The sequence below is a fragment of the Ranitomeya variabilis genome, chromosome 2, assembly GCF_051348905.1.
Source record: "Ranitomeya variabilis isolate aRanVar5 chromosome 2, aRanVar5.hap1, whole genome shotgun sequence".
Classification (NCBI taxonomy): Eukaryota; Metazoa; Chordata; class Amphibia; order Anura; family Dendrobatidae; genus Ranitomeya; species Ranitomeya variabilis.
In genome coordinates, this window is record NC_135233.1 from 661,499,331 (window position 1) to 661,522,617 (window position 23,287).

Consider the following 23,287-nt stretch of genomic DNA (forward strand, 5'->3'; position numbering starts at 1 on the left):
TTTTAAGCCTTGAATCATCTGATTTTATGTTTGTGTGAGTTTCTTCCCTTTTTCTTTTCAAATTACAACTTATTGCATTGAACATTTATATGTAACAATAAAGAAACGCAAAAAACAAATACCAAAGTGCCAGAATAAATGCATCTTAATCATCATAACACAACTTGCTCAGCATTTTCAACCTGAATTCATTGAACAAGCCAAAAGAAAAAACGTGATCACATCCTCAAGTGTGAATTTCTAAATACAGTCTGATCCTAATTATATGTTAAAAACAAGATTAAAAGAACCAATATTTTTACCACCTATTTATACATGGAACAATTTTTTTTTCTACTATATCACTAAACATGTCATTTCTGACGTGTTTAAGAAGAATAGTACAGTAGTTAAATCCTCGTACTATAAAATATGAACCAATCAAACAATTAATAGTAGGTTTTTACACTGGCCTATCATCAATGTGTCCCTTCTAGTGGGTGAAATGTCATCTTGTCCATAAGCCCTCACTAGCAATGGCCGTTTCCTTCTGTGTCAGAGTATGTGCGGCTGTCATGGTGCTCGGCTCCACCTGAGTTATATCTGATTTTTGTTCACTTTTACAATGTCTGATTTTCTTGGATACACAAAGGACGGCGCTGGACCAGAAGGTGCAAAAAAGTCACTTCTACGTCTTCATTTTCACAATCTTTGGAGAGTCCAGTAGCCGTCAGCGCTGATCATATTCACAGGTCACATAGCCAGTTGTGTCATCCATTGCCGATCTTGTGCCGCCTTCTACCACGTCATGGACGTCACTGTCTTTATTTCCACTACATGGGATGACAGTCCGGTATTGCTGAGTCCCTGTGATGGGTTCTGCTTCCTGTAACCGAGGTTTTCACAATCTCTCCTCTTCGTAGTCCTGGTTTGTACAATACATGAACTGGATGTTAAGAATATTTTTCTCCCTCCATTTGAGGAGTTTCCTGGGTGTTCAGATTTGGTGTGAATACGGTCTGTGGAGGCCCGAGCTGCCGGCCGGTGATCTGCTCTGCAGTCACCGTCTACCCCTGGTCATCCTCAGCCCTAACAAAGCTTTCTCCTTTGTCCTCTCATGCTTCTAAGCTCTAACATAATAAAATAATACAGGAATATCTAACAATCATGGATTATTTGGTAAATATGGACCCCACACTTCTACACCACAGGCTGAACAGACCTGAAATCAAGATTTTTGAACTGACACTATAATAGTTTTATTTTTTAAAATATGATCCCATCATGATCCCAGCTTGTATTTTGGTGCAGAAGTGGCTAGGAGCATAACAGGTACATGTGCAGTTTTTAAAATTTTTAAATTAAACGTTTTTTTTCGGAAATGCGGTTTAAAGTTTTGCGCTTGCGTTCACATAGGTAAAATATTATTAAAGATACTCTTGTGACATATCTGGTGAAAGCCTCTACAGTTCTGAGTAGAATGGTGTTTATGTTGTTTCTCTATCTCTTTTCTAGCCTGAGTTATGGGGAGAAATGTAAAGGCAGGCAACACCGAAATTCGCACTTTTTCCGAACTTTGAAAATCAATAAAAAAAAAAAAAAAAAATATCTAGAATTTTTTTTTCTTCACATTTTGCATTCTCTGACACACTATTACCAAATAACAAAATCTCAAAAGAATTAAAAATATAGTGGTAAAAATCATTGGTTCACTTGACATGGAATGGAACAGCTGCGGGACCAGTGTGGTGTCTGTAAAGTACTATATGAAGACACTGGAGGGTGAGTATAAGAATGGGGGCACAGGGCTTATAGTGAAAGCACCACTCCAGCACTGCAAAATAACACTGGAGTGCTGCTTTAAAATCCCATGGGAGAACTATAACTCCCAGCATGTCCTGCAGATCCTATGACATGCTGGGAGTTATAGTTCACCAAAGGAGTGGCAGAGTGCTTTATTGTGTTTTGTAAAGACTAACCTATTAATTGTGGGAGCCAGCCTGTGCTGAGGTAAAAGCTGGAGCATCCCATGGCTGCACACACAGAGCCCTCTCTCTTGTTGCCTTTCCACAGCGCACGTGCAGGACATAAGAGGAAGCTGCAGATTCTAGGTGGGAGTCTGAAGGACCTATGATGATGTCAGAAGAGGGAGGGCTCTGAGCTGCCATGTGATGCTCCAGCCCGCCCACTTCTGACATCACACAGGTCCTCCTTGTGCACCACAGACAGCTCAGCGTCCAGCACAGGCAGATATGCAGCGATCTCCTGGCCCCTGCTGCTGCCTCCTCCTCCCCCGGACACACATATTCTCCCCAGAATCAGTGCTGGGGAAACTGTGTGTCGCTGCTTAAGTGCAGTATTCATTTGCTACTCCCTGCTCACCTCTCAGCTGATCGGTGGGCGGGGAGCTGCTAATGAATATTCACTGCACTTAATCAGCGGGGCCATGTGCTTTCTCCAGCAGCTGATTCCGGCAGCAGGGACATCCTGAAGTGGGATATCATTGCGATCCCACTCGCTGCTACCCCCCTCCCCACATGCTATATCCGTACTATAAGACGCACCCACACTTTCCTCCCAAATTTGGAGGAAAAAAAGTGCGTCTTATAGTCGGAAAAATACGGTAATCATATGCTAAATAGTTGCAAGTCCAATTTTTGTATGAGATAGCCAAGATGATTGTCAATAAAATGATGGTAGTCTCACTTTTGAAGCAGAAGTGGATAATGAGATATGGAGCCTGAAAGTCAAAAGTTCAAAACATGGTTACTAGTGATGAGCGAATATACTCGTTACTCGAGCATGCTCGGGGGTCCTCCGAGTATTTTTTAGTGCTCGGAGTTTTAGTTTTTCTTGCCGCAGCTGAATGATTTACATCTGTTAGCCAGCTTAAGTACATGTGGTGATTCCCTAGCAACCAGGCAACCCCAACATGTACTTATGCTGGCTATCAGAAGTAAATCATTCAGCTGCGGCAAGAAAAACGAAAACTCCGAGCACTAAAAAATACTCGGAGGACCCCCGAGAATGCTCGAGAAATCTTGAGTAATGAGTCTATTCGCTCATTACTAATGGTTACCCTTTTGCTCATCAGTAAATATATACATTAACTTTTAAGTCACATGCAAATGAGATCACTTTGGTGCACCCTTGGTGTGGCCAATGGCTTGGTACACTGTTACATCCTATTATTTTGCACATCTAGCATGGCACTTAATCTTGATTAACAGTGCTGGCTTTCTTACAGCGAGCGCTTCCTAAACTCAACCCTGTTTGTATGTACTGACATTGGAGAAGACCAGTGGCATGCTCAAACTATCAGAGTTTGATACAGTAGAACCAGACTGTGTCCAAATATTGATCCAACAGAATGAACTTTACGAACATATTACAACAGTCTAAAATATACAAAATTACATCCAACACATATGTACAAGGTACCATGACCAATGTTGTTAACAATGTTTAGTTTGCTTTTGTTAAACAAGTCACTTTTTTAAATTTTCCAACTTTTTTCAATTAAACTAAGATGAAGTGCATCAGTTTTATTACATTCTTCTAGAAAAATATATTTATTTTACTTGGTAAATGCAAAGACCTAGATTATATTACATGTAACATACACTAGGAGTGTATGTGACAGTGGTGACATCTTCTGGGCAATTTTTTATTGGTGTTGCACTTCTTTGTTTGCAAAGAATTCATATGAGCATTTGGAAACTTGCAAGTAAAAAGACACTTGAAATCATTGTCCCGTCTTTCAGCAAACAGCTTTCCTTTCAATTACAAAGCACTAAAAAAACCATTTAGGGTCATTTCATAAAAAATAAATAAATAAAAGAACACATCTGAAATTCATGGCGTTTCCTCTGTGCCAACATTTTCTGGTTCCCTTCTGGTTTCCATCCACCTGGCTCCCGCAATCTTGTTTCGACATGAGATTGGACTACTGCCATCTGGACGTAGTGACCTTAATGGTGTTGACATGTCCTGATTACAGCCAGTGATTGGCTGCAGTGGTCTCATGAGATGTTTATGAGATATCTGGAGCCTATTAAATAGAGTGGCGAGCCAAAAAAGCGGTAGCATGAGATTTTCGGAGGTGAGAATAACTCCATGTGAAGAAAAATCCTTCATGGGAGTTTTGAGCCTCTATTATTTGATTGGACAAAGGTAGTGATCAAAAACCTCATGATCCAAACCAAAAATGAGAAAAAAAAAAGTTTATTCCTTTCTCCGGACTTTGGATTTTGGTGCTATAAGAAAAAAAAAAAAGAAAAAAAAAAAGGAAAAACAATATAGCATTTTTCAACCACCTTTCTTAAAATGTGTTAATACTTAGAAACAATACCAACCATTAGGGTTTTCTTTCTTGTAAAATGTCTTCAACATCTCCACGGCTTTCTCAGCTTTGTATCCTGGTAAGCACTGTAAGAACAAATGTGTGCAGTCACAGTATGGTGGAAAAGTACATTTATTGGCTTCTCCTGGTTTATTTTACTAAGAATATCTTCATTATTTCACCCTCACGAAGTATATACTGAATCACGACTAACATTTATTAGTGGTTAGGCACCTGTAGATCTACGAAGCAAGATGCTAAATGCACCACCAACTACCATGGCATGGACATTGGTTAAACCATAAACCATCATGCATTTAATGCTGAATCTACTTATTGTGTCACTAGTCACAAGAAATTCGATGAGTAAAAGATTTTTCAGGTTTGACATAAACCTTTGCAAATTGTTCATCATATTAAAGATGGTAGTAAAGAAAACAAAACAAACAAAATAAATAAATAATATGATTGGCTGAGATGCCACAGTAATCCTGCTTGGGCCACAAATCTCTCTCCACACTGATAGTTGGCTACAGGTTTCAGTGTGGATAAGAGGCGTCACCATGCAGGCTACAGATGACTGGCTGGACGTATAGCGAACCCCCAGAGGCGGCCTGCACACCACGAGGACCACTTACCACTATGTACATGTCCACTACTCTGTAGAGGGATCTCTTGTGTTTATGTGACCTTAAAATGCATTCAATTGTATTTGTCTCATTATAATGGCAAATTATACCAATACCTGAATATTTTATTAACTTTTTCAGGACTCCTGACATGTGAAAGGCACTACTGCCTACATATGATAACAGTACAGAAATAGTTTTACATACCGTGAATGTAGCTCCTGTGTTGGGAATTCCATTTCTAGCAACATTCAGAACTGATCCACATCCACCAAACCGATCATTACAGCAACCATACACCACTAAAGGAATTCCTGAGCAACCATTCAGGAAGAATTTGAGTACATGTTAACCAACGTTTAAGTCATGAAAAGCTACAAGGATAATAAGTGAACGCTCAACTGGAATTTTATGGAACTATTAATGAAAACACTCCATCTGCTCGAAAGCCTTATACGTACATTGTATTAAATGTGACATTAAAGGGATCCTGTCACCCCCAAAATCGAAGGTGAGCTAAGCCCACTGGCATCAGGGGCTTATCTACAGCATTCTGTAATGCTGTAGATAAGCCCCCGATGTATCCTGAAAGATGAGAAAAACAGGTTAGATTATACTCAAAGTACTGCAGTGCGCAGGTGCTGGGCCTCTCTGACCTTTCCCGGTACCTGTGCACTGCAGTACTTTGCTCTGCCCTCAACAGGGCAGACAAAGTACGCCTGCGCCAGAGACGCAGCGTGAAGACAAGAAGAGGACGTCATTGTAAGAAGATGGGAGGCGCTGGACCGGACCGCGACGCCCATAAGACAGGACCGCAGCGGGACCGCCCCTGGGTGAGTATAATCTAACCTGTTTTTCTCATCTTTCAGGTTACATCGGGGGCTTATCTACAGCATTACAGAATGCTGTAGATAAGCCCCTGATGCCAGTGGGCTTAGCTCACCTTCGATTGTGACCGGTTCCCTTTAACTAAAGAGGATGCGAACAACACAATGGTATGACGACTGTAAAATGGGATACTAATGTCATATGTTTAACCCCTTAATGACCACTAATACGCCTTTTAACAGCGGCAGTTAAGGGTACTTAATTAACGGCGCTGTGGAAAAAGTGAATAGCGCCCCCAGAGTCGGATTTTCTCTGGGGTCTCGGTTGCTGAGGGTAGCCGAGACCCCAGAGAACATGATTCGGGGTTTTTTTTACCGACCCTCGGGTTGCGATCGCCAGTAATTAACTGTTTACCAGCGGTCGCAAAAAAACCTCCCCCCAAAAAACGTGATTTCCCATTTAATTTCTCTGTCCTCCGATGTGATCGCACATCAGAGGACAGAGAAATGGGGTCCCCGATCGCCTGCCGATACTCACCTGTCTCCCCCGCTGCTCCTCGTGGCTCCCGATGGGCGCTGCCATCTTGTTCCGGCAAAAAAATGGCCCGCCGGCCGGCACCCGGAAGATCTTTGGGGACCCCAAAGAACATGATAGGGGTCAGTTTTTACCGACCCGTTTCGCGATCACCGGTAATTAATTGTTTACCGGCGACCGCAAAAAAAGAAAAAAAAAAAAAACAATGTCATTCTCTGTCCTCGGATCGGGGACCCTGTCATACTTACCGGTGTCCCTGGGTCCTCCTGCGTCCCCTCCTGGCCGCTGGCTTCTTCCTCCGGTAAGAAAATGGCGCATGTGCAGTGCGCCCGCTATGATCTGCCGGCCGGCAACTAGAGGAGTTGGGCTAAAGTTAGGGTTAGGGTTTGGGCTAAAGTTAGGGTTGGGGCTAAAGTTAGGATTAGAGTTGGGATTAGGGTTGGTATTAGGGTTAGGGTTGGCATTAGGGTTACATTTGGGATTAGGGTTAAGGTTAGGGTTGGGATAAGGGTTAGGGGTGTATTGAGATTAGGGTTAGGTTTGAGGTTAGGGTTGAGATTAGGAGTGTGTTGGGCTTAGGGTTTTGATTAGGGTTATGGTTAGGGCTGGGATTAGGGTTAGGGGTGTTTTGGGGTTAGGGTTGTGATTAGGGTTATGATTAGGATTATGGATCGGGTTGGGATTAGGGTTAGGGGTGTAACAACCCTGCTGGCATCACTGCATGACCTCCCATCCCCCACCTGCATTACACTCAAACTCACTTCTCTGGGCCTTGTTGTGACTTCTCTCTGCTGCCATCGCCATGCTGTGTGCCTCATGTCTGCTGTTTGCTCTGTGCATGCTCTGTCTGTGTGCATAGCGGGGCAGCGCCGGCAACTCCTGTGTCTTATTGAGACTGTGTGCACCTTGCTTAGGTGTCCCCCGCCAATCGCCATGAGGCTTCCTGTATTTATAAGATCCCCACCCACTGGTGGGGGCCTGTGCAACTTACTCCCTCAGTCAGTTCTTAGCTGCTGAGGTGCCATGCCCTGTCTCTGTTACTCTTATGTCCGCCACCCAGGGGGGCGTTGTACCCTGGTCTGTGTCCGGTGTTTGCCATTCAGTGGGGCCTCGTACCCTAGCCTATGTCCGCCACCCAGAGGGGCGTTGTACCCTGGCTTGTGTCCATGTCTCTGTGTCTTGTCCTGTTCCTGACTTTGTGTTAGCCTAGTTCTGTTCCTGTGTCCGTTTATATCCCTGCCTTGGTTTCCTTTCCCTGCTGTGCATACTCTGTGTCTTGCTTTGCTCTGCTCTCTGCGACCCTGCTTTGCTCCTTGCTCTGCATTCTGTGACCTTGCTCTCCACTCTGTGGTTTTGCTCTCGGCTCTGCACTCTGACTTTGCTCTGCTCTGAGCCCTGCACTATGTGGCCCTGCTCTGCAGCTCTGCTCAGCTCTCGCTCTGCGGCTCCGCTCCTTGCGGTTCTGCTTCTCCCGCTCTTGGCTCCGCCTCCTGCGTTTCTGCACTTGGCTCCAGCTCTAGGCTCCGCCTCCTGCGTTTCTGCACTTGGCTCCGCCTCGAGCTCTTGGCTCCGCCTCCTGCTTTCCCACACTTGGCTCCGCCTCCTGCTCTTGGCTCCGCCTCCAGCGTTTCCGCACTTGGCTCCGCCTCCTGCTCTTGGCTCAGCCTCCTGCGTTTCTGTACTTGGCTCCGCCTCCTGCTCTTGGCTCCACCCCCTGCATTTCTGTTCTTGGCTCTAGCTCCTGTGCTTTCACTCTGCATCCGCTCTTGCGGTCTTTCTCTACCTATTTTTAAGTCCTCCAGTCTGAACAGGTTCTTACCTGTTTTACATACCTGCCTGCAGACCGGTCCCTACCGGTTCTTCCAGTGTACCAGCCTTGTCCGCCTGTCCTGCCAGAAAGCCAGACGTACCAGCCTGCCTACCAGAGAGCCAGCCGTGCCCGCCAGTGTCTCTGTTGTACCCGTCTACCTGCCTGTGTCCCAGCCGTGCCCGCCTGTCTGCCAGAGTGCCAGCCGTGCCCGTCTATGTTCTGTTCCCCGGTGGGATCAGCAGCCACAGCCAGACACCATCCTGGAGTGGTACCTGGTAGCTTCCTGCCGCACAAGCCTGACCTCACCGTCAGAGGCTCCAGCGAACACCAAGGAAGCTACTTAGTTACGCGACTTCCAGGGTAGTCTGGTCTGTGGTCCAGTGGGGCCAGCCCACCGCACCAACCAGTCTGGGTGCGAGCGTGACAAGGGGTGTGTTGGGGTTAGGGTTGGAGTTAGAATTGGGGGGTTTCCACTGTTTAGGTACATCAGGGGGACTCAAAACGCTACAGCCAATTTTGCGCTCAAAAAGTCAAATGGTGCTCCCTCCCTTCTGAGCTCTGCCGTGCGCCCAAACAGTGGTTTACCCCCACTTATGGGGTATCAGCGTACTGAGGACAAATTGGACAACAACTTTTGGGGTCAAATTTCTCCTGTTACCCTTGTGAAAGTAAAAACTTGGGGGCTAATAAATCTTTTTTGTGGAAAAAAAAATATTTTTTAATTTCACGACTCTATATTATAAACTTCTGTGAAGGACTTGGGCATTCGAAGTTCTCACCACACATCTAGATAAGTTCCTTGGGGGGGGGTCTAGTTTCCAAAATGGGGTCACTTGTACCTAAACAGTAGAAACCCCCACAAGTGACCCCATTTTGGAAACTAGACCCCCCCCCAAGGAACTTATCTAGATGTGTGGTGAGAACTTCGAATGCCCAAGTCCTTCACAGAAGTTTATAATATAGAGTCGTGAAATTAAAAAATATTTTTTTTTCCACAAAAAAGATTTTTTAGCCCCCAAGTTTTTACTTTCACAAGGGTAACAGGAGAAATTTGACCCCAAAAGTTGTTGTCCAATTTGTCCTCAGTACGCTGATACCCCATAAGTGGGGGTAAACCACTGTTTGGGCGCACGGCAGAGCTCAGAAGGGAGGGAGCACCATTTGACTATTTGAGCGCAAAATTGGCTGTAGCGTTTTGAGACCCCCTGATGTACCTAAACAGTAGAAACCCCCACATCAGGAGCTCTGCAAATGCAACATGATGCCCGCAGACCATCCCATCAAAGTCTGCACTCCAAACGGCACACCTTCCCTTCTGAGCCCCTATGTGTGCCCAAACAGTGGTCCCCCCCCCCGCATATGGGGTATCAGCGTACTCAGGACAAACTTGTCAACAAATTTTGGGGTCCAATTTCTCCTGTTACCCTTGAAAGTCATTTTTGAGGGGAAAAAAACGATTTTTTATTTTCACGGCTCTACCTTATAAATTTCTGTGAAGCACTTGGGGGTTCAAAGTGCTCACCACACATCTAGATAAGTTCCATAGGGGTTCTAGTTTCCAAAATGGTGTCACTTGTGGAGGGTTTCCACTGTTTAGGCACATCAGGGGCTCTCCAAACGCGACATGGCGTCCGATTTCAATTCCAGCCAATTCTGCATTGAAAAAGTCAAACGGAACTCCTTCTCTTCCAAGCTCTGCCATGTGCCCAAACTGTGGTTTACCCCCACATGTGGGGTATCGGTGTATTCAGGAGAAATTGCACAACAAAATTTGTGGTTTCATTTGCTCTTTTTACACTTGTGAAAATAAAAAAAATTGGTTCTGAAGTGAAAATGTTTGCAACAAAAAGTTAAATGTTCAATTTTTTCCTTCCACATTGTTTCAGTTCCTGAAATTTGGCAAAAATGTAGAAAATTTCGCATTTTCCAACTTTGAATTTTTTTACAATAAAATCACAGAGATATGTCACACAAAATACATTACAAAGTTTTGATTTGGTTTGGAGGTCTCCAGGCCAACATTTAAGCCAGAGAGCCCTTCTGGCCGCGTTGGAAAAAAATTGCTGTAGTGGCCGCCAGCATAATGGAATCTGCTGACGCATCAGCAAGGAAAGCGGCTGCTCCCTTCATTACCGGCAAGGTATTTAATATGTTGTCCCTGGATGTTTTCCCCTTAAGTTGAGATTCTAGCTGGTCCAGCCACACCATCAGAGAGCGGGAGGTGCAAGCAGCGGCCACTGCTGGTTTCAGCCCCCCTGCGGCAGCTTCCCAGGAACTTTTTAGGAAAGCATCCGCTTTTTTGTCCATGGGGTCCTTTAAAACCCCCATATCCTCAAATGGTAGGGCGAACTTTTTTGACGCCTTAGCGATGGCTACATCCAATTTGGGAGCTTTTTCCCAAAAGGAGCATGATGGGTCCTCGAAAGGATATTTCCTTTTGGGAGTAAGCAAGGCCTTTCTTACGGGTTTTTTTCCATTCCTTATCAATTAGAGCCTGTATTTTATCATTGAGCGGAAATACTGCCGTTCGCGTCATCCACGCATGCGCATTAGCACTCGAAGGTCCTGTGCGCACTATTGGCCGGAAAAGGGCTGAAAGCCTTGTGCGCACACGCGCGACAGCCCCAGCATGCAATGTGCCGGGCGCGTCATCCGCGCATGCGCATTACCTGGCCCCGAAGGTCCTGTGTGCAGGAGGTCCGTGCTGCCGCCATTCTATCTGCCTGATAGTGCGGCTGTCCGGGCGCCTCTGCGCCGCATCCCCACACCTGGAGGGACCCCTCGCGGTGTTTGTGGGACGATACCCAGCAATCCTGCCCCATGTGGACACTTTCTGTTGAGGATTTTTCCTGGGAGCAGCGTTCTGCTACTGCTCCCCACGCACCCTAAAGACCTGCTGATCTCAGCGGTGGTGCTTCGGGTGACCTAGCCAGCCGAGGCAGGGAACCCCCACTGCCTGAACCGGTCTGACTGGCCCCAGAATCTAACGATGACTCTAAGGTGAGCTTGCTGCAGGTTCCCCATCAAGGACAGGAAACCAAACTGATGCGTGAGAGAGGTACCGCCTTTTTATCTGTAGGTTTCCTGTCCTTGGTGGACGGATCCCCTCTCTCCATGGTGCCGTCATGGGGGACAGAGAAAAGGAAGGTGATTTGAACTTTAATATTTTTTTTATATTGTTAAAATATTCTTTGTTTATTACAATGTTTTTAAAGGCCCCACAGAGGACTTTCACCACTGTTCGTTTGATCACTTACACTATGTACTGCAATGCCATGTTATTGCTGGATATAGTGAAAATCTCATCCCACAGGCTGAGGACCAAGATGACAGCCATAGGGGGTTTAGTAACCTATTGGTCCCCTTACAATCACATCACAGGGGCCCCAAAAGAGTCACTGCACATTCTATTTTAATGCTGTCAGAGATTGATGGTGGCATTGGTTAACAGCTGCATCTAGAATTCGACGCCAGCTATATAATATAACCGATATTCGTTGCATCTTGTGGGAGCTCAGCCCCTGAGCCCCCTTCCACACCTCAGTATCCCTTTCCAGAACATTAATACAATGCTCTTTTCCCAGAAGGGGTTGACGGCAGTATGGGCATATTCACACAAAGCAAATGTTGCAGGAATTTATATGACGGATCACCAATATAGGGCATGCACATGCTTAATAAACAACTCCATTAGGATGTACAAAACAGAATATTGGAGGCAGAAATATCTGCAACATTTCAATATAACCCAATACAGCTAGGAGTTTCCCAGGATCTAAACTTATCACCTATTCCCTGTTTGAGTGGAACAGAGGTTGAGCATAAGCACTGCCACACCATTGGTTGGACCCTTCACTGATCAGGCAATTCGAGGTGATCAGTTGTGGTCTTAGGACAACCTCTTTAAAGAAAAATCGGCTTTGTGATCACTATTGTGAAAGATTTCCTAGTTATATTTCAATGAATACAAGTTAGCAATTAGTTTAAAGGTTAACAAATGCTTCTGGGAATACATATATTTCAATACAAAGGGCAGTGATTGTGTGTGAAGTCTGAAGATGAAATCTGATCTGCAGAGGTCTCTAAAGGACACTTCAAACTAAGTCGATTAGGGAAAAATCTAGTGAAAGGACAGTCCATCATGATTTTTTTTTTTTTTTTTTAAATCAGGCATTAGGCTAAAATGCTAGTGGCATATATTACAATGCATTTACATCTCCACAAGAGCCAAGAAATATGGATTGGTCACCTGCTGGGTAATAGCTTCCTGCTTTCCAAGTAGTAAAGACAAAAAATGACTTCCAAAGTTTTTGGGAGAATTTTAATTCCTCTTTCTGTGGTTAGCATTTTTTTGCATTTAATTTTAGAGTGGGGACTCACAAGTATGAGGACCCTTAACGCAGGTTGCAAGCTTGAGTATTTTGGTCACAATACCTCATATATTATAAAATTATATGTATATTTTTTTTTTCTGCACGTTATTTATATTCAGAGTGCAGCCTTACCCATCACTACTTGCCTTGTAAACTAGGGTTCCTGTACTCATGGGGTGCACTTAGATTAGGCAGGCTCCCCAACACTATATAACAGTATGGGTGCAAGCTAGACACCGTGCCCGTGCAATAGATGTGTGAACAGCACTCTATACAAGCTTTATTTGTCTGCAATTTTAATACTAAGCAATCACCCCCTCCATGAATTGCTATGTTGGGATTGGTTTTCTCATCAGTATTTTGCACCTGTGTTGCCGCCATCTTTATTAAGTGTGTGCTGCATCCTGATAGCGCATTATTTCTGTGACTTGGGCAGGTAAATACTGCTTCCCTTTTTTTACGGTGTTAATGCTTGAATTTTTCGGGGAATTTTTATTCACCTTGTGGATGAGCGGTCTCGTGATTGTAATTAGCATACTTGAGATCATGTGCCGACTAGTTCCACCCAACTTTTTTTCAATAGCATAGAATTGAGAGGAGCGACTAAAAATAGTTGTCACGTGCAATCCCTCCATCGGCACACAAAAAAAAAAAAAAAAGTACAGGGAAATCGTACAGTGCGTACATTACACATTGACATGATTCGGCAGTTTGCGAGTGCAGACTTTTCTTTGGAGACCAGATAACCCCTTTCAAGGGGATTGATCAGAATGTGATGTTACTTTGAAATGTTTTATACCTTTGCAAGTTATTTAAACATGCTCTCTTGTGCACTTCCTTTGTAATGTCCTTGTATCTTTTCTGAATTTGGTCTTTCAGTTTAAGTAAACAAATCTGGTGATCCTTTTGCATTTATCACGCACTTGCTGTTTTTTGCTGGGAAACTACATTTCCCAGGTGCCTGGAATCGCTTTTCTCAGCTCCTGGCAAGGTACTTATTTAGGATAAAAGTGATATATAGACATGTATAATTTTTCCTTTGGCAAGAATATTTTTGTTGGCTCAGAGACTGAACGAAACAAAAATGCTTTTGCCCATGAATAGCAAAGACAGGCAAACAAGTCTGTAGAAGGGAACCGTGATGCATGAGGAACTCTATGTTCTGCCTGGAGCATATAGAGTCCTGATCATAATGAACTGCGGCATAAATACACAACAGCAACAAGGGCACTCGTATTTAATAAGCATTGTACTTCTCATGATAATCTAGTGCACTGAGCTGAGCAGCGACTCCTGCATCGGAGTTAGTTGAATCCATTAGTTCACATTGGGGGAGAGAGTGTTCTGGGGTACATTGCTCCCATGGAGAATTTATATCTCTGCAGGGTCAAACAAGTCCTGCATATTACGGATCTGCACCCATCCGCTGCTAGCAAGGCGTAACTGCATGTGCTCGACCTGAGAGACATAGACCTAATACAGCAGAAACAAGGTATCAATGTTCTAACATAAAGGATACGGAGTAAACGTAGAGCACCAGCACACATGATGCACGGCTCCACCGTCACATACAAGATGGTGTTTTCAAAAACTTCGACAGAGTTCTTTCCATTCTTCTTACACCAGGCTAATACCTGATCAATTGCCACCATTTCTGCATGACGTGTAGCCTGTAGGAAGATAATAGGAATTAAACATTTTTTAGTTGGCTGTGCTATGCTCAAATATTACAAGGAAAACCTATTCTTTCAGGGGAATATCCAATCTAAATGATGTTCACGCAAGATAATATTGGATCACTCCTGATTTGTAGAATGCAACTAGAAATCCTACAAAATTCAAATTAAACATATCCGCTATTAACCTTTATGTCCCCTTGTATACCTGTAAAACAAACAAAAAAGAAATAAAAAACACATAATATACTCACTCCGAGTCCAGCAGTGCCTCTCCAATGCTGCTCCAGTCTTTGTTTACCAGGTGTATCGTTGATGTCACGACCACAGAGCACATCACTGCTGCAGCCAATCACTGAGGTCAGCTAAGGTAGACGGCATGAGCTGCTGAGCTCAACGATGTGCACATCAGCTCTGCGCCCACATAGTTGTGATTCACAATTGTAGCTTGTTAAATACCAATGCACCAGCAGAGAGCCAGCACTGAACCCAGGAGACATATCATCTGTAGTTGTGGTTTTAGAGGTATACATGCATGTGGGGACATAAAAGTTGATCTGGAAAACGTCTTTAGTTTCTGAAATCAGAGATGTCCAAGATGATAGGCTTCAATAATGTGATCTTCCAGTCTATGGCCGGGGTTACACTTGCGTGTGCAATACGAGAAACTCGCGTGAGTCTCTCGCATCAATACCCGGCACTTCTGCCGGCGGTTCGGACCAGAGCGTTCAGCAGAATAGAAATACATGTAGCCGCACACTCCGGTCCCGAGTGCCAGCGTTAGTGGCGGGTATTGATGCGTGAGTTTCTCGCATTGCACACGCAAGTGTGACCCTAGCCTATAGCAGAAAATCAGTTTGTGCTCTACACATTTTCAACTTCTGCAAAACCCCGATTTTTAATATCAGGACCCATCAGACGAATTCCTACTATGATGGAAATACTGGGCAATAAACTGCACACATTTCATCAGGAAAGTTGTACAGAAAATTCACAGTATGACTCTTAGGAATAGGATAGAACACAGTGACATAATGCATCTACATTAAACTACGCACGCACTGCATTAATAATATTTATAAATATATATATTTTTTTTATTCTTTTTTTTTTTTTTAATTAATGTAGTGCATGCGTAGTTTAATGTGGATGCATTTAGTTAAATGGCATGGGGTCCCCCTAATTTTTCTTAGCCAGCTGAGAAAAAGGTGACAGCTGATGTTTATAGTCTGGGAAGGGGGTAATAAACATGGAGCTTCCAAGGCTATTAATATCAGCTCTCAGCTGTCTACTTCGCCACTAACAAGGGGTGACCCCCCAATTCTCATGCAACAATGTCAGTGAGTTAACCGGAGTTCACCTTACTGACATCAGTGCTAGGCACTGAAGCTGCATTCTCACGAGTAGCTCAGCATTTCCTGGATACAGGGCTGAGCAGTCGCATCAGGGTCACCACTCAGCAATGCATCCAGATGTAGCAGAGTTGGGCTCATCAAGGGATAAATGGATTATAGGCAGAAAGGTGAGGAATACTGTGTTTTTTTATTTTATATTAATAAATGGGTAAACGAGGGTTGGGAAGTTCTATTTCCGATACAGGTATTTGTGTTTTTATTTAAATTAAAAAGGACTTTACTTGGTCTGTGTCTTTATTACATTTGATTATGGTGATAGTAATGGGGGTGTTTTATAGACACCTCTACATTACTAACCCCTGGGCTAGATATCAGTTGACATTACAAACCGGACATCAACCCCAAAACTATTACCCCACTTGCCACTGCACCAGAGCAAGAGTGGAGGCTAAGCGCCAGAATTGGCGCATCTAATGGATGTGCCATTTCTGGGGTGGCTGAGGGCTGATGTCTTAGTCTGGGAGGGGGCCAATATCCATGGCCTCTTCCTAGGCTATTAATGTCAGCCAGCAGCTGTCTACCTAGCTTTTGCTCGTCATTAATTATAGGAGGGATACCGCGTCATTTTTTTTTTTTTTTTATAGCGGAGGGGGCTCACCCCTTGTTAATAACCAGTAAAGGTAGACAGCTGTAAGCTGTGTTAGGCAGTGACTGGTGTTACCTGTAGGGATCGCTGTACGTTCCCCCCGGGATGCGCATTGTAACACTGGATTTACCATGTATGTTCTATCCTTTGGAATGTTTTAGATGTTTTTAATCAAATTGTGTGTAGTGTTTTCATGGTGTGGAAATAAAATAATTTTGCATTTTGTGTATAAGAACCGTTGTGGAGATCCTATTCTTGATGCATGTAACATTTTCTTAAACGTTCCTTGGAGGTGTATTGAGGTCATGAGAGAACATTGCAGTCACAGGCATAGCTGTGATTGCAATGCAGATTAAAGTGAGCATAGGTCTTGGACATGCTGGCTGTCCAAGGCAGATTTAGGGAAAACCTGCTCTGGGCCTTTGTGTATTGAAACAGACCGCAGGACCGTAGTTGCAGTCCGTTTCATTCCTGGGTGGGGTTTACATGTGGCTGAAGGCGACAGGTTGCTAGTTAAAAACCCTGCAGTATAGGGCTTGGGTGTGTCAGGATCAGTGTGAGCCTGGGGTTTGGAGGAGTACAGAGCAATCGGCTCTGCAGCGTTCTACCTGTGTGAGGCAACACAGGCCAGCGGAGCCAAACAGCCAGGGGGGGGCTGAGAAGTCTGGCACCCACAGCGGTGCAGTCGCCAACGGCAACTTATCTAGAAGGTGGACTGGCGTGTTAGTGACTGCAACCTGGAGGATATGGTTCCCGGCTGCGATCCAGAAGATATTGTGTGCTGTACATTATTTGTGAGTTAAACATTAAAGAGACCTTTTGCTATGAACTTTGCTGGGTCACTGCATCGTGTGCTACCGCTGCACTACAGCTAATATTAATATCCTGGGAAGCTCCATGTTTATTATCCACTTCCCTGACTATAAACATCAGTGCCCAGGTGTCTGCTTTCCCTCAGGTGGCTAGGAAAAATAAGGGGGACTGCATGCCATTTTTTTCTATTATTTATTTATGATCTAAATACATTTATAGTAAGTTGCACTGCACCGATTATATATCTCAATGACATCTATCTATCTACTTATAGCTGTAAATAAGATTGTTTTATTAGTTAGCAAACGAGCTTGAAATGACAATTACAGTAAAGCACTCAGCTGTGTTATACGCTAGTGTGACCCTGGCCTTAGATCTGCTCTGACTTCTGCAATCCACATTGTACTGTATGATTAGTGTTCATATTGCAGGCAATCTCCATTGCAAACTAGATAGCACTAGCTTTAGTGCTGGAGAAATAAAGAAAGTTTATGCTCCTCATGCTCGGCAGATCATGCTTCTATGCACTTACTTATCTCTAGTCCTCTTTTACACGGTTTCATATGCAGTTCAGAGTAAGGCTGCCGTCACACTAGCAGTATTTGGTCAGTATTTTACATCAGTATTTGTAAGCCAAAACCAGGAGTGGAACAATTAGAGGAAAAGTATAATAGAAACATATGCACCACTTCTGCATCTATCGCCCACTCCTGGTTTTGGCTTACAAATACTGATGTAAAATACTGACCAAATACTGCTAGTGTGACGGCAGCCTAAATCTGAAATTTTAGGATGCACCCTGTAGCATGTTGGGAGCCAAGTTGAAATGATCAGGAATTTTCAATACACGGTTGTATTCTTAATGTATCTATTGACGTAGATTTTGTTATAGAGTCTAAACATACGTTTTTTGTTTCGTTAACTTCATTTCTTCCTTGCCCCACAATCTGCTTGTCATGGATCATGAGACATCCAACCGGGACTTCACCATTATCCAAGGCATCTTGAGCCTGTGCATAGAGGAGAAATAAACCATTAATAAATTGTGGCCAACTAAAATATACAGTAGCTCGAAAAAGTATTCATACCTCATGAACCTTTTCACATTTTTTCACATTACACATGCAAATGTAAAATCCTAATAAATGTATTTTATGTGATATACCAACACACAGTAGCAAGTATTTATGAAATAGAAAATAAATGATACATGGCTTTCTAATAATTTAAAAAATATAAATCTGAAAATTGTGACATGCATTTGTATTCAGCCCCCTGTAGTCTGAAAGCCCTAAATAAAATCCTGAGTGACCCATTGCCTCCAGAAGTCACATACCGTATATACTCGAGTATAAGCCGAAATTTTCAGCCCCAAAAAATGGGCTGAAAGTTCCCCTCTCGGCTTATATTCGAGTCATGGTCGGCGGGTGAGGGGGAGCGACGACTGTCAAATACTCACCTGCTCCCGGCGCTCCTGATGCGGTCCCTGCATGTCCCACGGTCTCCGGGCGCGGCAGCTTCTTCCCCTGTTCAGCGGTCACTGGTACCGCTCATTAAAGTAATGAATATGGACTCCAGTCCCATAGGGGTGGAGCCACATAATCATTACTGTAATGAGCGGCACCATGTGACTGCTCACTACAGGAAGAAGCTGCCGCGCCCGGAGACCGTGGGACATGCAGGGACTGCGTCAGGAGAGGGTGAGTATTTCATATTCACCTTTCCGTGTTCCACCGGCGCTCCGTCTTCCGCGTCCTCGGCACTGACTGTTCAGGTCAGAGGGCGCGATGACGTATTAGTGTGCGCGCTGCCCTCTGCCTGAACAGTTAGTGCGGAGAGACGGGACCCTGAGGAGCAGCGACGAGAGGGGAGTATGTCTTTTTTTTTTTTTAGTGCAGCAGCATTACATGTGGCACATTGTTATAGGGAGCATCTATGGGGCCATAATGAACTGCATGGAGCATTATATGGGGCATCTATGGGGCCATAAAGAACTGCATGGAGCATTATATGGGGCATCTATGGGGCCATAATGAACTGCATGGAGCATCTATGGGGCCATAATGAACTGCATGGAGCATCTATGGGGCCATAATGAACTGCATGGAGCATTATATGGGGCCATAATGAACTGCATGGAGCATCTATGGGGCCATAAAGAACTGCATGGAGCATTATATAGGGCATCTATCGGGCCATAATGAACTGCATGGAGCATTATATGGGGCATCTATGGGGCCATAAAGAACTGCATGGAGCATTATATGGGGCCATAAAGAACTGCATGGAGCATTTTATGGGGCATATTTGTATATGGAGCATCTTATGAGGCCATAAAGAACTGTATGGCGCATTATATGGGGCATATTTTAATATAGAGCATCTTATGGGGCCATAATGAACTGCATGGAGCATTATATGGGGCATATTTTAATATGGAGCATCTTATGGGGCCATAATGAACTGTATGGAGCATTATATGGGGCTCCTGATTCAATATGGATATTCAAAAACACTTAACCTACTGATGTCTCAATTAATTTTACTTTTATTGGTATCTATTTTTATTTTTGACATTTACCGGTAGCTGCTGCATTTTCTACCCTAGGCTTATACTCAAGTCAATAAGTTTTCTCAGTTTTTTGTTGCAAAATTGGGGGGGGGGGGTCGGCTTATACTCGGGTCGGCTTATACTCGAGTATATATGGTAATTACAAAATTGAATCCACCTGTGTGCAATTAATTCTCAGTATAACTACAGCTGTTCTGTGAAGGCCTCATAGGTTTGTTTGAGAACATTAGGGATCAAACAGCATCAAGAAAACCAAGGAACACATCAGACAGGTCAGGAATAAAGTTGAGAAGAGTAAAGCAGAGTTAGGTTATATAATAAAAAAATGAGCCCAATCGCTGAACATCTCACGGAGCACTGTTCAATCCATCATCCAAAAATGGAAGGAAGATGGCACAACTTCAAACCTACCAGACATAGCCATCCAGCTAAACTGACATCCCAAGCAAGGAGAGCACTAATAAAAGAAGAAGCCAATAGACCCATGGTCACTCTGGAGGAGCTGCAGGGATCCAGAGCTCAGGTGGGAGAATTTGTACACAGGCCAACTATTAGGCCGGTGTCCCAAATGCAATGCGAGAAATTCGCCTCAGTACCTGGCACTGTCGCCTGCGGTTCGGACCGGAGCGTTCAGCTGCTTAGAAATGCACGTCACAATTTTCAGATTTAAATTTTTAAAATACTTTAAAAACCATGTGTCATTTCCTTTACACCTCACAAATACTTGCCATTTAGTATTGGTATATCACATAAAATACATTTAAGTCTGTGGGTGTAACGTGAAGAAATATGGAAAAGTTCATGGGATATGAATACTTAAAGACCAAAAAGGAAATCATTAACAAGAGACAGATCAGTGATCTCTATGTAGCATCTGATAACAGTATCTAGACTGAAAATTAGTTGTTTTTTTTACAACCATAATGATTGCAAACATCCATATGCAGTACATTCCAATTACACTGATCATAGCAAAACATAAAATGATGATCTAGGTTTGGCTCATTAAGACTGTGAAGGGTCCAGGTACTGCCAGCTATTGACAGGTTGCCTCTGAAAAGAAACACTTTTTTTCATGTTGAAAACACTAGACAAAACTGGAATGATCCCAATAACTTATCACATGGGAGTATTCCTTTATAAAGAATGCCCTTTTCAGTCCATACCATATGAAAGGCTTTGTCCATCCATGTCTTCATCTCGTCGGTCATCTCTGGGTTATTCATTCTTCCATACAGTTTTCACTGAAATAAGTAAATGATCATATGTCAAAAGAAACCATGGGCAACATAACAGGATATGATCCCTTACTTCATGCATCTATGATTTACTGAAATGCGTCAGCGTTTTAGAAGAGAAGAGTCATCTGGGCAGGTCCCTACCATCCTCACATCCATTGAGAGGACTTTCCCTATATGCAAATAATGAAAGATGTGTCAATCTAGGTGTACCAGGGAGTGGTGTAGCAGTCAAAGGATGCAGAATTCCGCCTTTGCATTGTAGGTAGTTCCTCGGGGGCATCTAAAGCAGAATAAGGATTCATACAAACTTGAACATGAGCAAGAATTCTGCTTTTTTCGACAAAAAAAAACCCCAAACTATTTCATGCCTTACATCATATTTATTATGTGCTTAAGAAGTGTTTTCTTACCCAACAAAGGGTGTGGCCTATCATAGTGGGCAAAGAGAACGGCGTGGCCTAAATCATGGACATAAGACAAAATTGCATCATAATTTGGTGAAGATTTGTGGACCATAGTTAGCCAACAAATTATGGAAAATTAGCCTAAGCAGTGTAAGGTTGATCCAAACTTATCAAAACATCCATGCATTTTGAGACCCTACTTTACTGTTAAGAGGTTACACAGCTTTAGCAAATCTGCCCCAGTATATACTATTGGGCTTTTCTCAGGCCGTTTTTTTTTTCTTTTTATGAGCAGCATTTTGGGGTATGTTCACACAGTGCTACTTTGCAGCATACATTACAAGTGTCTTTTATGCATTCAATTGATTGGGTATTTAAAAAAAATCTCTTATTTTGCTGCTACTGTAAAATGCCTTTTCTGCATGGAAGAATTGCAGCAATAACGCTACATGTGAACAAGACCCTTAGGGTATGTGTATGTTGAGTTTCTTTTAGGTGGTTAAGAACGACATTTAGGTCGGAGTCACACTTCGGAGTGTGATGCGAAAAACTCGCACTCGTTTCTCACCTCAATACCCGGCACTCGGGAAAGGAGCGTTCAGTTGCATAGAAATACATGCAGCCGCACACTCTGGTCCGAATGCCGGGTATTGAGGTGAGAGACGAGTGCGAGTTTTTCGCATCACACTCGCAAGTGTGACCCTGGCCTTATAATGAAAAATGCTTCATGAAATTCTCCATATTTATTTTGCAGTTTCCTGAAGGAGTTTTTTTAAGAGTTATTTGGAAGTTTTTCCAGAAGCATTTTTTGCAGCCCTTTGAGCAGAGCGCTTCCCATTGGCAGCAGCTTCATAGAAGTCACATGCACTTTACATGTTCAAAGAAAAACACTCAAGAGACTGAACAAATGGAGCAAAGTGGTTTTACAACAGAAATAAAAAGGAAGAGTCTTTGAAGCTTTTTTTCCCAGTGATTCAGACAGAAAAGACTCCTCAAATATCCGTGTGCAGAAACCAAACCTTGTCCATTCCAGTGAACAAAAAAAGACGTGCAGCACACGGACGCCATTAGCTTGTTGCTAGAGGAAGCAAAAAAACAAACCTTTTTTCAGGCAAAACTAGATCATGCACAGCCGTGAAACCAGGACAGAAATGTGGAGGAGAAATGACGGTTACCCACGATCTAATATGGCGATGGAGACGTGTGGTATGCATATATTGGTGGCCAGCTTGTCTAATTTGGGTCAAGTCTGTTATCGTCTGATTAAGGCCATGTTCACACTAGCAGGATTTGGACGGTATTTATCTCAGTATTTGTAAGCCAAAACCAGGAGAGAAACAGTCAGAGGAAAAGTATCACCCGCTCCTGGTTTTGGCTACAAATACTGAGGTAAAAAACTGACCAAATACTGACCATGGCCAAAGCCATCAATCCCATGTGCAGGCAGTGGCTATGTCACTATGCTGTGTGCCGTGCCTGTCCCTATAGGAGGACGTGGTGGGCACACTGCCCTAGAAGGAGCCCAGACATAATAGGCCCCGTACCCCGGTAAACAGCCCCACAGCCTCTGCCACTCACCTACACGGATACACACCGGTCACGTGTTACCCTGGAACCAGGAAGCGCGCTCTTTGTAGCTGGAGGAACTGGTTGCCGGATGCGCTGTGCTCCCTCGTTTCTGTCCCGGGGAGGCGGAACGCGCCGGCTGATAGCTGAGTATGGGACTCGTATACATGGGGGGCACACATACTGGTGCACTGGTATAGGAGCTGGTGGCAGCAGTGCCCGTGGGTGGCGCACGGCACATCTGTACTAGTGACCCCTGCCTCCATTGCTGCGGCCTGTGCACCTGCTTCTGTCACATTGTATAGGGGGTGTGCTGCTTGGGTTTTGTCCTATATTAGTGATTGTCAGCGGGCAGTGAGCTCGGTGGTGACCTGTCACCTATAGATATGTGGTTACAATGACATTCTATTAGGAATTTATATTAATGAGCCCACCTACACTAGACATGCCTCTAAATGGTTAAGTTCAGCGCCATCCCATCTATGTGGTCTGCAACTATAATCCTTAGGATGGCCTGTG

The 23,287-nt window shown here is 43.9% G+C and overlaps 2 protein-coding genes across 3 annotated transcripts in view; one reads left to right on the top strand and one right to left on the bottom strand.

Annotated features, from left to right (window-relative positions):
- Window positions 1–2,945: 2,945 nt before the first annotated feature.
- ADAT2 (adenosine deaminase tRNA specific 2) lies at window positions 2,946–22,889 on the bottom strand. 2 transcript variants are annotated; one of them, XM_077289223.1, is made up of 7 exons: window positions 22,781–22,889; window positions 20,724–20,801; window positions 17,891–17,995; window positions 14,015–14,165; window positions 5,158–5,264; window positions 4,335–4,407; window positions 2,946–4,235 (listed from the first exon to the last, which is right to left on the bottom strand). In XM_077289223.1, the coding sequence occupies exons 2-7, from the start codon at window positions 20,781–20,783 to the stop codon at window positions 4,204–4,206; spliced, it is 528 nt and encodes a 175-aa protein (XP_077145338.1). In that variant the 5' UTR covers window positions 20,784–20,801; window positions 22,781–22,889; the 3' UTR covers window positions 2,946–4,203. The 2 variants fall into 2 exon arrangements, with proteins under 2 accessions (XP_077145338.1, XP_077145339.1); XM_077289224.1 differs by lacking the exon at window positions 22,781–22,889 and adding an exon at window positions 21,009–21,028 and having other exon boundaries at window positions 4,064–4,235.
- PEX3 (peroxisomal biogenesis factor 3) overlaps window positions 22,758–23,287 on the top strand; it is a 75,241-nt gene continuing 74,711 nt past the window's right edge. Inside the window, exon 1 of the mRNA XM_077289222.1 lies at window positions 22,758–22,918. The gene's annotated coding sequence lies outside the window, so the exon portion shown is untranslated. The remainder of the gene's footprint in view (window positions 22,919–23,287) is intronic.